Below are 13,931 nucleotides of genomic sequence, written 5' to 3'. Positions count from 1 at the left end.
CAACACCCTCTTGGCACTATCCCAGAGACATTCTGGCTCCTGGTTTGCAATTCCACCCACTTGCCAGAAATGGCTCTCAGTAAAAGCATGGCTACTCTGTACCAACAAATAATCAAATTGGGTATATGCTTGTAATAAAACCATTTGAAGTTGAAATGTTACTTTTCACATTTTAAGAGTACTGTTTGCATGTGACTGTACAGCTATTCTTTTGAGGCTGAATTTAAAGATGACAATTGCATATTAAGGAATATTTTACAATGTCCTAGGGATGTTTTTTCAAAAAATGTTAACTTTTAAAATTATAATTATAGGAAGAATAAATCTAGAGGAACTATGCCTCTTTCAAAAACCTTTATTTCGTTGATTGCTTTCATAATTTCAAGGAAAATTATCTGTTGATCATCTAAGTTAGGAAAAAAGTATACCAGGACCGAAACAGACTGGAAACCTCACAAGATGGTCTATTGCATTAATTAATTGAAAAGGTTTTGTCAATAACTATCCAGAATCCCAAATTTACAAGCATAGGTCAGTATGGTAAGTTTTGTAAGACTTAACCAACGCAGAAAAACAAAAACAAAAACAACAATGTGCTTTAAAAGTGTCATATATTTTAGAAGCATTGAATGCATACTGCAAGCAGAAAATAACCAGAGAAAATCATTAGAGACAGAGCAATTGAATTCTGTAATGGTTCCATATTACAAAGCACAAATTGTTAATGCTCATATTTTTGCACAAATCATCAGTTTAGTTAAAGTTTCATTTCTAGTTAAAATACTTTTTTTCCTGTGTGAAATTATTGCTGCTTTTATTTTTTTTCTTTCAATTCAACTTAAGTAATAATTTGTGGATTTCTTTCCTTCACAAAGTATAAAATGCGTGTGAGAAAATACAAATAATTATGTGAACTTCTATGATACATTTTGCCTTGATTCTAAGTAAAGCCAAATAGCACTTTGCAATTTGCATTCCTGCTTTCCAAAAATAGCAGTGAAAGCCTGCTATTAAACTGTAAAACTGATATGGTTGTCCTTAATGCCCTGGCAATACACCTCCAGGAAAGAGCTCAGAAAACTGAGCTGGAATATAAGTGCTGACCTGCAGGGTAATCTACTGTTTAACACTCACTAAGTTTATTACTCCTCTAGGCGATGTTCAGATTCCAGGACCTCCCACCAATGTACATGCTTCAGAAATCAGCAAAACATATGTTGTGCTCAGCTGGGATCCACCTGTTCCCCGTGGCAAGGAGCCATTAATGTATTTCATTGAGAAGGTACGGTGTAGTTACATTTGTTTGTGTGATAAGCCTTTGTACAATCTCCTATGCTTTAACTCCAACTGTTTTCCTAGAAGAGAAATCACTGGACCAGTCATTTTTCCTATGTGTTAATTAATTATGAAGTTGTGGTAAAGAAAGCAATAATAGGACACCATATTTGGGTGTTGTCAAGGATGAGGATTCAGATTCAATTTAGTTGAAAAAAATCTAATAAATTCATTGCATCTATGGAAATGAACAAAAAGTTCCAATCACCAACTTTGCTCTGTCTCACTACCCAGATACACTAGGGAAAGGTGATGGGATCTTCCTCCTGTCACTGAAATTTAGACTGTTCTAATGCCATGTATATTGCTTCAGCAATATAGAAACAATTGAACTTAGCAAGAATGATTTTTTTTAAGACAAGAAACTATAAGAAACTCCTTCCCAAGCAACATCCCAGGTAAGCATCTCCCAATCTACTTTCTCTACCTCCTCCACCTGAATTTCTCTTAAAAATTTTTCTCTCAGGGCATAGTTCATGCCATTTACCTTTGAACTACCTTGTAAAACTTGACTTGAGTGCCAACACTGTTGGTTATAAAACTGCCTCATTATTATTTTCTATTCACAAGATATAATAGAATTATAAAATCATAAATCTTCTAGAAGGAACCTCAGAGGCCATCTAGTTCATCTCCACAATTAGTTTATAATTAAGAAAACCAAGACCCAGGCAGGAGAAGGTAGCAAGACTCTCATACAACTTTTACTCCTCAGAGGAACTTTTATATCACATACAAAATAGAAGTGAGGTTATAGATGAATGTTAAACTAATTTGCTCTAATTTCCATTGCACAAAATAAGCAGTTGCATATCTGTGGGTATTAAAAGTACATCTGCCAACTTTCTGATGAAAAATATTGTCACCATTGGCCTTGGACAGTGCATGAATTATTCAATATTAACATCATTGCTTAAAGGCTAAAATCTGGGATGAGAACACAACAGTGAATTAGCACATTAAGAGAGATGGATTAGTTTATTTGATTAGCGTATTACCACCTTCTGTCAAGTACTAGGAGAATAGGATATTGCAGCAATGAGACACATGAAAGGTATATTTGGAGGGAAGGGTACAAACTTTATGGTATAGCTCTTGGCCAGTCACTGTATTAGGGGACAAGAGCACTCAAAGTGGGGTGTTGAGATACTTTGCAACTATCAGGAGAGGTTTCAACATATGGAAGGGATAAGAAATTAACAAAAGAAGTGGTGAAAACAAAATATGCTTATTTTACAATTTGGTCTTGTTTCAGTCCACTAATTTAATCTGCCTATAATCAGTTTTAATTCAATTATTCAATATTCTTTTGTTGTGCACCTATTGTATACAATGTATTGTGCTAGGAAGAGATATTCAAAGGTAAATGAAACATGGACCTGCCATCATAGTTTAATAAGTTACTGAGGAAAAGTACTTATATTCAAATAACTATAAAATAAAAAAAGTATATCCATAAGACAATTACAAAGAACTAGTAAGAGTTCCATCTGGAAAAGATTCTCTCTCGACCATTAGGGGACCAATTCATGGAGAAAATAACACTTGAACAAGGTCTTGAAAAGTGGTGCTGTTTGGAAGAGGAAAAAAATCTCGGTGAAGGGAATTCCTTATATCTTTCTGTATATGTGATTGCTTTGAAGGTCAAAGAAGATTCTGACTATGGAAGAAATATAAGATTGATGTCATCATTTTATTTCCGTATTCTCATTCTGACAACCATATGTAATGTTCAATATAAAATGAAGATGAGTTAAAAGCAATCTAGATTTTATAAAGCGAAAGAACATAAAATATGTCTAGATCATTAAATGGAGAAATGTAAAATTAGGCCTGGGCTTGCTCTTATATCACATTTTAGCACATGCTTTTAAACATAACTTTCCCAATATATAAATGAATTTTGTCATTTTCAAACTTGGCAATAACTGAATAGTGTTTAAAAAATTTTTAATTGTGATGTTTATTATAATTTGAAATGTTTAGATATGCTCCATACTCAAGAGAGTTTATCTTCACCATATTAAAACACACAAAAAATATAAGCAATAAAGAACTGAGTTTTAGTTAAAGTCTTAAAGAAACATGTAGGTAGAGTGTAACACATTTCTATAATTATCAATTTAATTTAAAACATACTCTTCATTAATGAGTGACAAACAAATTAATGCCAATTCTAGACAAAGAACTATGCTAGATTCTTTGGAAGATACCAAGTTGTCCAAGGCATTGTCAGTGTATTTTAGGGAGATTACATTTAATTTGTTTGGAAAGACAAGATGCATGTGTATGTACACATATGTACACAAATAGATATGTAACAATGCAAGGGCATATACTTATGGGCTTAAGCTAAAATGTGCCTTTGTAACCTTCACCATACTTTCTTTAGTTTAGAATGAAAAGCCCCAAAAATTATTTTTCTCATCAATAGTAAGATTCCCCTTTAAAAAGAACTTCTAGATAATTGGAAGAAAGATGAATTTTACTTTTCCATTTCCTGTCTATCCCCTTATTTCCTCCAGGTTATAGATTTTTTTTTTTGAGAGTGAAAGATTAAAGACTGCTGGGTTAGCATTCTGATAGCATGTATCCATGTGAATATATGTTTTTTTAATTTAATAAAAAGAAAGTAATCCCCCACCTTTAATGAAAAGAAGAATTTAGGAAGAATGTAGCTCCTAGCTATCTGCTTTTTAATAGATATATAGTCATTGCTTTTAGTTGTTCCCTATAAAGGATTCTCACCTTCAACTTTTATAGGCTTGGATAAAAATTGTTTCATTCATTCATCAGAGATGATTTTTAAAGCCCTATGTGTATCTTACCAATGAAGTTTATTAGATTGATTATGCAAGGTAATCCTTGCCTTTCTTCTTCCTCCCCCACTTTTTAGTGGAATTGTTGATTAGCAGTGCTTCTGTCCACCCTGTCCTCTAAAGTTTATTTCTTGAACCTGTAAGACTTTATATTTATCCTTACAAAATTTTATTTTATTAGATTTGGCCTAAAGTTTTAGGATCTTTTAATCTTTTAAAGTCTGACTCACTCTCTCTCAGCATTATGTCATTTGAAAATTTTATAAGCATGGCATATTTTCCTTTATTTATGCCATTTGTAAAAAGGTAAAATGCCATCATTTTCAGTTTCCTAATATTTGGTTAATTTTAAGTGCTAATAATATGATTTGTCTATCCAGTTCTTTAATTTTTATTTGGTGTATACCATTTTTTGTAATGCCAGAGAAACTGAAGCAAAACAGAGATTAGTTTTTAATCTTTTAACATGGAGAATTTAGACTAGTTGACTAAATGGAACTCATGTTCAAACTCATTCTGCACTGAGGAACTGAGGCAGGGAACTTTTATAGGGTTTTAGCTAAATAGGATACATAACTTGAGTATACAATTTTATAGTGAAAACAAAGGCAGATAAGGAGGGCAAGGACACCGGCTGCGCAGACAAGCCATAATTTGAGGACCATAACTTAATCCTGACAGGGTTAAAAGGTCAAGATAGAAGGTTGAGGACAGGAGACATAATTGGATTGGTACAGTAAGAGATGGGAGGGACAATACTTAAAAAGAGGGGGACTTATCCTAGCAAAGATTGAGATAAGGCATCTGGCGTTTATGACTCAATGGTATATCAAAGTTTTTCCTGACTCAGTTCTCCCAGTCCTAAAGGCAAGGCAAGGGGGTGGGGGGTTAATAATTTTATTCAGAGTATAATATTTTCTCTGTCAATAGTCTATGCAAAATACAAGGAGAAACAAAGACCTATTTAAAGTTTGCTCCCTGCTAACAATAATTATACAATTGTATGTAAAAATATCATTTGATTAGCCAAGAAATAAATAGGTTTAAAAAATATTTTTAAGAGAGTCTGGCAAAGTTTTTCATGCAATCCTCTTCAGTATATTTGACAAATATAAGTAAGAGAAGAGTGGTTTTTAAAATACAAGCTTATAAATATATGTGTTTAAATTTTGATAAAGTTATCAAGTTCTAAAATACTTTTTTGTTGTTTTTATTGTTGATATAGTCTATGGTTGGTAGTGGGAGTTGGCAACGGGTCAACGCCCAGACAGCGGTGAGATCGCCTCGCTATGCTGTTTTTGATCTCGCAGAAGGGAAACCATATGTTTTTCGAGTTTTGACAGCAAACAAACATGGCCTCAGTGACCCTTCAGAAATTACTGTGCCAATTCAAGCACAAGACATGATTGGTAAGTTATGACAGTGAATAATCAAAGACTATGCACAATCAAAAAATAACATGAAATTGAGGAAGTATTAAAAATGCAACTCTATCATTTCTTTTTCTACTTCTTTCCCTTTTATTCCTTCTTTGTACTCATTCTCTGTAGAACAGCTTTATGCTATGCTATCTCATGTAAACTTTATTCAAATTTGTGAAAAAACTCACATGGTATATTAATAATCAGGGCACTAGTTGAGAGACCTGAATTTAAAGTCTGGATCTACCATTTACTTACTGCATAATTGTGGCTATAACTTACCCACTATAGACTTTAGTTTTCTCATCTGTAGCATGGAAATTATATTTGTATTACATATCACCTAAGATTATTGTAAAAAAAATCAATATTTTGAAAACTGCAAATTCAGTCTTGCCAATTAGCATTTATAAAGCTCCTACTATGTTTTAGGTACTTTGCTAATTTCTGGATATTTAAAATACTCAAATAATTCTTATCCTCACTTGCACTGTAATTGGGGAGACAACTTTCAGAGAACTATGCAAATGATATAAAGGACTAATTGGAGTGGTATATAAATTTGAATGATTAGATAGCAAGTTATTTTAAAATAAATATTATCACTTAAGAAGCCACATAAAGTAGCAACATGATACATTTCTGCGGTAGTAAAAGAATGGATGGTGGATAGTGAAGAAACTTTTCCTGCAAACATTGGTTGGTTTGATTACTTTAAAAATGGAGTTCAATTGCATGTACTGATTAACATAACCATATATTTATTTACAAAATCTTAATATAAATGAAGCAAGCTTCTTCTGGAAAAGAATTCCTTCCAGAACTCATATTTCTAAAAAAGAAAAAAAAAACTCATCCTTCATTTACAGTTTCTGATTATAGTCTAATGCTTATATTGGTCATCCAACTACACTTGCTTCATTGTGTAAGAAATATGGGCATACAAATTTGCTGAGAAGTGGCTGAAGCTTTTTATACCTACCATTGTTTATATGAAGATTTAAAGAAAGATAATAGTGCAATCTATGCTTCTAAAGCATTTTAAACAAAATAAAATCATTTTTGTCATTTCTTATAAACCTTATCCTGTTATGATATTCAGAAATTAAAAAAAAGTTTTGCTTATTGTATTTCATTACATTGAAATCGATTTGAATTTAAAAGATATTTATTATTCATTGCTTTTATATTAATAAATTGATAAAATTATTTTTATTTTTATTTCTTGTCCATATAGTTGCCCCTTCTGCTCCCGGTCGTGTACTTGCTTCAAGAAACACAAAAACATCTGTTGTTGTTCAGTGGGATAAACCCAAACATGAGGAAGACCTAATAGGCTACTATGTTGACTGCTGTGTGGCAGGGACAAACAAATGGGAGCCCTGTAATCACAAACCTATTGATTACAACAGGTAACTAATGATGCAAAATTTTCAGTTTTTTTTTTTTGTGTGTGAGATTGAAGTTACTATTGTAATGAAATGTCCTTCATATTTGCAAGAAGCAAAATAACATTTTAAAGAACACTGCTTATTCATTTGTAATCCAATTAATTTATATTTTCAAAGGTTGACATGCATATTTGATATGTTTTGATCTTATTTTTATTGAAAGGGTGCATAAAATGAATGTGTTTGGTCATTTGTGGCATAAAAGATTAAAATATCAATTTTTTTTCAAGAATCCATAACCAAGTTGTAAAACTTTTCTTTGAATAAATGACTTTTAAATCATGACTAAAATATAAAAGTAGTTCTGGAGTTAAATATTCCCTTGCTGATTTTCACATTTTCCTTGCTAGTGTTAACAAAAGACCCCCAGGCCTACAAAGGGATCTGAAATGAAACAGAGTTTGGTCACCAATTAAAAGAATTTATTGTCTGAGGAAAAGACTTGTAGGGAAAAAGAAGATCCTACAAAGGAGCAGGGAGGGCGATAAGAGTTCTCAGTTGCTCAAAGGCAACTAGAAAAAGTGAGATTTGGTTTCTAAAAGGCTTTCCAACAGGGAACAAGAGTTATGGAAGAGGACATCTGTAGATACAATAAGGCAGGAAGGAGATCTTAAGTCTAGCTTCTGCTCCAGGTTCTTCCCTTGAGATGAGCAAGGTTGCTTCTGTGGTTATGTTAGGTAGCCCTGAGCTTCAAAAGCCTTTTGATTGATGGATTGTTGCGTAGTTCCATTAATACGGCTCCCCCATGAAGAAGGGAATTAACATATTGTATAATCATTATAAAGCCCACGTTGCCAGTACACAATCGGTCTGATTCTCATATTCTAGATTGTTATAAAGCAGTTGAAGGTAACCGTTTATGGTCACTGGAAGAAAGAATGACTATTGCAACTTTCCCTCCCATTGGGAAAGTTGCAACTTAGCAAGGAAAGACAGAATAGTCATTTGGAAAGAGTAATATATTTGGAGTGAGAGATTATATATCCAAAGACCTCTTCTGGTATGTACATACTATCTGTATGTTATTGGTGAACCACTTATTATCTCTAGGTCTCGGTTCCTCATTTGTAAATTAAGAGAGTATTATATCAGAAGGTTTCTTAAGGTTCCTTCCAAACTTAAATTTATGAATCTATGACTCTGTGTCTTTTTCTAGAGCTTAAGTACTAACTATACTCATGGGACATTCTCCCAGAAATAGTGGGGAAGGAAAAAAAAAAACCTGGGCGCGAGTGTAATTGGCAACCAAAATAGACTGATCAGCTGCAAATCCTGTGAGCCTGAGGACCTGTTTGAGGCTGTCTAGACTGGGTCCTTCTCTCTATTTGTGGGTAGAATTTCCTTAGCAGCTCATCCTCAACCCTTGGGGATTTGGCTTACCCTTTCCAAAAAATTTTCCTTCCCTTTGAGAGAAGTGGTGTTCTTTACAAAATAAATAAATGAAATAGTTTCCTGGAAGAGGGAAATTAAAATATTTAAACTTTGCCTTTGTTTTTTTTGTAGCCTGGGATTATTATACAAATTTTTTTCTTCTTTTAAAAAATATCTAGGGGTATCTAGGTTTGGGGATTCTTTAACAGAATTTTATCTTCTCTTTATTCCTGCTTTGCCTTAGTGACTCTGCCCCATGCATTTGGATCAAATATTTTATATCTCCTGTGCAAGAAAGTCTTTCTCTCCCTCTCACTTCATCTATATAAATGAAGTTAATAAAACACATAGCATAGAATTTTCTGATATCCAATAGAGTTTTATAATAAATAAATGAAGCCTAAATGAAGAGTATATAGTTTTTTTTGTCATTCTTTTGTTTTACAGATTTTGTTCTCACTTTGATTAATAACTGGGAAAGGAATAAGTAATATATTGTTTTGTTTTGAGGCAGAAATTAACACAGAATCAATACCAATCTTCTGGTATGCTTATAAGCTTCCAAGAACTTTGGATCCTGGCACTGCTTCTCAATAGTTTTGAGCTCTATCTCTCTCTTTAGTAAGTGTGAACAGGGCTACAGATAAAAGTTATGAAGTTAAAAGTAATAGACTGTCAATGGTTGCCAGCTATAGTTGGCTCTTTTTTAAAGCATAAATTAGCTATAAATTGTGAATAGGAAAGAGACTTATGGGAAAGAAGAGTTGGACATATTTCCTGATCCAGCAAAAGATTCTGCTTTTCATAAAATATTTCAACTGAGCTTTTTTAGACCACTTGTTTTTCTTAAAGAAATATGCATATATATACATGAAAATACATAAATTGCCTTTTGGTTTGAGGTCACAGATATAATTAAAAATATTTTCCTCCTGTCCCAGCTCACCTTATTAGAATTTTACTTTTTAAATAAAGAAAACCAATTAAGCAAAACCACTTAATACAGTGAGCATGTTAGATAATCTTTTTCCTTGTAGTTTCTTTCCTCACTGCAAAGAGGCAAGAGATATGTATTATTATATGTTCTCAATCATTATTTTTTAAAAATTATTCAACATTTGGTTCCCTTTTTATGTCTCTATTATTTACAGTTTTAGTTATTATGTTTATTTCACTTTGCATCAGTTCAAGCAAATCATCTTATGTTTCTAAATTCTTCATATTTAACATTTCTAATTGCATAATTACATCCCATTACATTTACTTTTATTAGTGTGTTTATCTCACAATTTATTAAGCCACTTCAGAATTGATATATACCTACTTTATTTTTGGTTCTTTATCACAACAAAGATGAAGCATAATTATGAATATTTTGTTATATATTGAGCCTTTTTTTTTTTTTGCTTTTGATCCTCTTATAGCATATTTTCAGTGGTAGTATTTCAGGGTCACCCAGTATGAACAATTAATTGGTTTTTTATTTTCAGTATCCAAATTAAAATTCAGAAGAGTAAGACGATGTTGCAATGTCACCAACAGATTTAATTCAATTTTCATAATTTTATCTATAGTTTAACATTCTTTTAAAAGCTATTGATATCCTTATAACACTTATCTAAAGAGAATGGGTTTTGTTCTTTATACAGTTGTGTTAGTTTCCTATATTAGACCTTCATCAGTGATGTTTGATAAAAAGTTTTGTGTTTGTTTTTTTTTTTTTAACTTCAGGGTTTCACTATTTTTTTTAAAGATAAGACTTTGATTTTCAAGTAATTTATTTTTTAAAAATTATTGTGAAATGACATTAATGGTGATCTAAACTTCGTTTCTGCCAAACTACTTTCTAGTTTCCCCTTTGTTCCTTGTAAGATTTTCAGATGTTAAAATATACTAAACTTTCCTTACAAATGTTTTTAAAATGCTATAATAGTTTCGCTGCATATAGCAACACTCTATTTTTTCCTCATCTTTTTAAGAATTTGACAATAGAATTTAAATAGGCAACATTGAAATCATATCTTTTGGACAAAAAATGAGAGAAGCTGATTTATAAGTTATCTGGGTCACATATTTAAAAGAAAAAAATTGGTCCCTGGGTAGTATTTGTCAATATGTGTATTTAGTGTTTAATAACAACCCCAAGGAATTGTTTTAAAGTATAAGTGACAGACAAGCTGCCAATCTACATTGTTTGAAATAATTTCCAGATAAGAAATTCCTTTTATTAATGAAAACAAGTGTTCAGAATAACACCCTAAAATAAGAAATTATTAAGTATATTTATATTCTGTTTATTCTTCTAATTATAATTATATATTTTATGTTCTATTTCCCATGTAATTATATCCCTAAATAAATGCTACGTTATTTAAATTATCCTAGCTAATTAATACAATAATGGCATAATTCCATATAGTGATAAAAGTATTATCCTTATCATTACTATCACCTCCTTCCTCAAATAATTTGCAATAAATGTCTCATTGGATAGGTCATCTATTTCAAGGTAAATAGTCATGGCATAAATAAATTATCTCTCTATATTTATTATCTATTTATCATTTGTCTGTCTCTCTATATACATTTAAATTAAATAAAAAATTTCACAATACTTAAACTTCTTTTTGGATACTCACACAATTTAATATCAAAATATTATCTTTTTCTTTTGGTCGGTACCTTGACTAGAATAATCATGGTATTGGACTCTTTTGTTCTTTTGAACATCTCTCAGCATTCTTCTTATTCACTGAGTGCCTTTTAGAGGGAAACAAATCTAGCAGATGTAGGAATAAAGGGGAAGTCATATTAAAAGTGACAGTAACCATTCTTTTTCAGACATTTCAAAGGTCACTCAGAGGGCAGAGCGATTGCCCTAAGTTCTGGCCCACATTAACTGTATAGTAACATCATTTTTAGAGAAAAGCTGATTTGCATTAGAACCTGGTAGAACTGAGTGCTTTTATGTTCTATTTGTATCTTGGTATATTGACTTTAGTAGACTTAAAATCATTGCCATGGGAAAAATAAATTAGATATGTAGTATACTATTTATAACATACTCAAAAAGTGGACTTCACTTCAATCGAACTGAATAATTTTTATGAAGCATTGGGAATGATTTCTGCTCATAGCATAGGAGAAAATAGATAAAACATTGAAAACAAAACACTGATTCATGTGTTTTTATCAGGTTTGTTGTTCACGGTTTAACTACTGGAGAGCAATACATCTTCCGTGTTAAAGCTGTTAATGCTGTTGGGACTAGTGAAAACTCACAAGAGTCTGATGTAATAAAAGTCCAGGCTGCCCTCAGTAAGTAATTCATGTGCTCTTTGGCTCCAATTTTCAGTTCTTCAATAAGTTTTAATTTCTGCATGAATAAACATTTATGATGCCATTTGGAATATTACCAGAGGAAAAAGGAGGATGTAAATTGTACAGAGAACATACATTCCTGTTGAAATGTCTCATCAATTGGCCACTTGTCCTGAAAATGCCAGTGTGAAAGGGAGAAATGATAATGTGCTAATAAAGTGCAAATTAAAAATAAAGGAAAAAATGATTAGAGGTCACATTTGTTTCAGAATGGCTGTACTGATAGTAAAAGTTATAGTAGAAGCTTTAATGCACTTGTCTTCCCAGATGTATGCAAAAATTACACTGCTTCAGTAACTTTCTGAGGCATTTTTAAACCAAGGAACTCCAATCTGTCACTCTAGTGAGTTTATAACGTTCATGTAATTGAGCTTTTATTATGTGACTATGTCTACATAGCAGGAGAAATTTGCCAATTATCCAGGTAGCTTGATCAATGTAGCTAGTTAAACATATTAATTCAGGTCCTAAATTTCAAAGACAGGTGAGACTAGAGTACTTTGTACCCTGTGATTTCATAATTATTATTGCATTTATTTCTTTTATTATTCAGAACCAGATATGCAAATCAGAGTTAATTTACACATTAAAAATAAGATTTTGAAAATCTTGCAAGAGATAAATTTTATTAATAATTGCATTTTAAGACCTCCTTGAATTTCTTATAGCATAATACCTAGATCTCTCCTTGGTACTTAGCTCACTCCTGCAAATTTTACAGCTGTTTTTATAAGTATTATTCTTCCTATTGGACTGTAAGTTCCTGGAGAGCAAGATCTATATTATTACCATCTTTTTACCTTCAGTACTTCATTGTTTATGGAAGTTAATTGAATTCTAAGAAAGAATATTTTTATCATTTATAGTCTAAATTTTCCATGTAAGTTTGGAAATAGATTGGGAAAAAGTATTATTTCATGCTAACTATATATCCTTAAAGACATTTAAGGAATTTTAAACTGATAATATTTGATTCAACATGATAGCAAAACTATATTGCTCTTTAATCAGAGGGTCATTTTTCTAATCTATTTGGTTTCTTGTATGCCATAGAAGACAAAAATATTTGCACTCATCACTTTTAGTGATTTCTAAATAAATCAATTGCAATTTTTTGATTATCTATTATGTAATGAAAATAACTTCTATTCAGCTTCTGTTTATTCAGGTTAATGGGAGGAAAGAGGAAGCTCTAAGCAGAACTTTCTCAAAGACATAGAATATGCCAATTAGGGACCAATTTTTAGCATTTCAATTTAACCTGCTGGGTAAATAGTGCTTATTTGTAAATGGAGGCTCGATTAAAGGTGGATACAAGCTAATACTTATGTAAATTATTCTGAAGACTCCACAGGATAGCAGACTAATAGGAAGCCATATGCAGTAAGAAACATAAACATCATTAAGTATAGAGCAGCCATTTGTTATTCTTTATGCCAATGGACCTTAATTCTCCTCCCTCTCCCTAACATATTCACATCAAAAGAGATCTTCTGTTAATTCAATAGTCTTGAAGCAATTCAATAATTTTATAATACCCTGAGAATTCTATATGATATAGTGTTATGAACCTTGAGATTGCATTAGAGAGTTTGGGCTTGATTTTGGCTCTACTGCTTTATTATTTTCTGAGGACCTAACCTTTTAGATTCCTATAATTCTAAACCCTAAAATGCAATGAATTATGTGGGAAGATTTGGCAATTGAAATGAATGGAGTTTGAGTTTTGCTAAATTTCCTTTTGGCAACTCTCTAAAGGACATCTAAAGTAGAGAAATGACCCACACTTGGATTACTGACAAAAAATAAAGTCTAGGAAAAGTCACAAGTGGGCTACTGCTGGAACTTTGTACTAATATGTTCCTAAAAATAATTATATTTGGTAAAGAGAATAACAATGGAAAATCATGTCTTTTCCTCTTTGCCACCACTTTAATTCACTGGCCAACATGGCAGTCAACAACTGGGACAATTGGGAAGATAGCTGGCCTACTGCCAATTGATAGCTGTCAGAAGATGACAAGAGGAGAAGATAGTGTAATATGCCTTGTGGGTGAAATGCAATGGAATTTGCTCTCTGTGTTGGAGCCTTCTTCATCATTTCTCCTTCATCAAAGTATAACTGTGTGTACATGTATGCATCTTATTGTCAA

At 32.0% G+C, this 13,931-nt stretch overlaps 1 protein-coding gene across 1 annotated transcript in view; it reads left to right on the top strand.

The window, feature by feature from the left end:
• The window catches only part of MYOM2 (myomesin 2), a 150,995-nt gene that overhangs the window by 78,450 nt on the left and 58,614 nt on the right, over window positions 1–13,931 (top strand). The window contains exons 14-17 of the mRNA XM_051975997.1: window positions 1,155–1,282; window positions 5,380–5,563; window positions 6,813–6,987; window positions 11,594–11,715. Coding sequence (XP_051831957.1) covers window positions 1,155–1,282; window positions 5,380–5,563; window positions 6,813–6,987; window positions 11,594–11,715 — 609 coding nt within the window. The remainder of the gene's footprint in view (window positions 1–1,154; window positions 1,283–5,379; window positions 5,564–6,812; window positions 6,988–11,593; window positions 11,716–13,931) is intronic.

Source organism: Antechinus flavipes, chromosome 2, assembly GCF_016432865.1.
Source record: "Antechinus flavipes isolate AdamAnt ecotype Samford, QLD, Australia chromosome 2, AdamAnt_v2, whole genome shotgun sequence".
Taxonomy (NCBI): Eukaryota; Metazoa; Chordata; class Mammalia; order Dasyuromorphia; family Dasyuridae; genus Antechinus; species Antechinus flavipes.
Note: the sequence above shows the minus strand (reverse complement) of the source record. Positions and strands in the feature narration are given on the sequence as shown.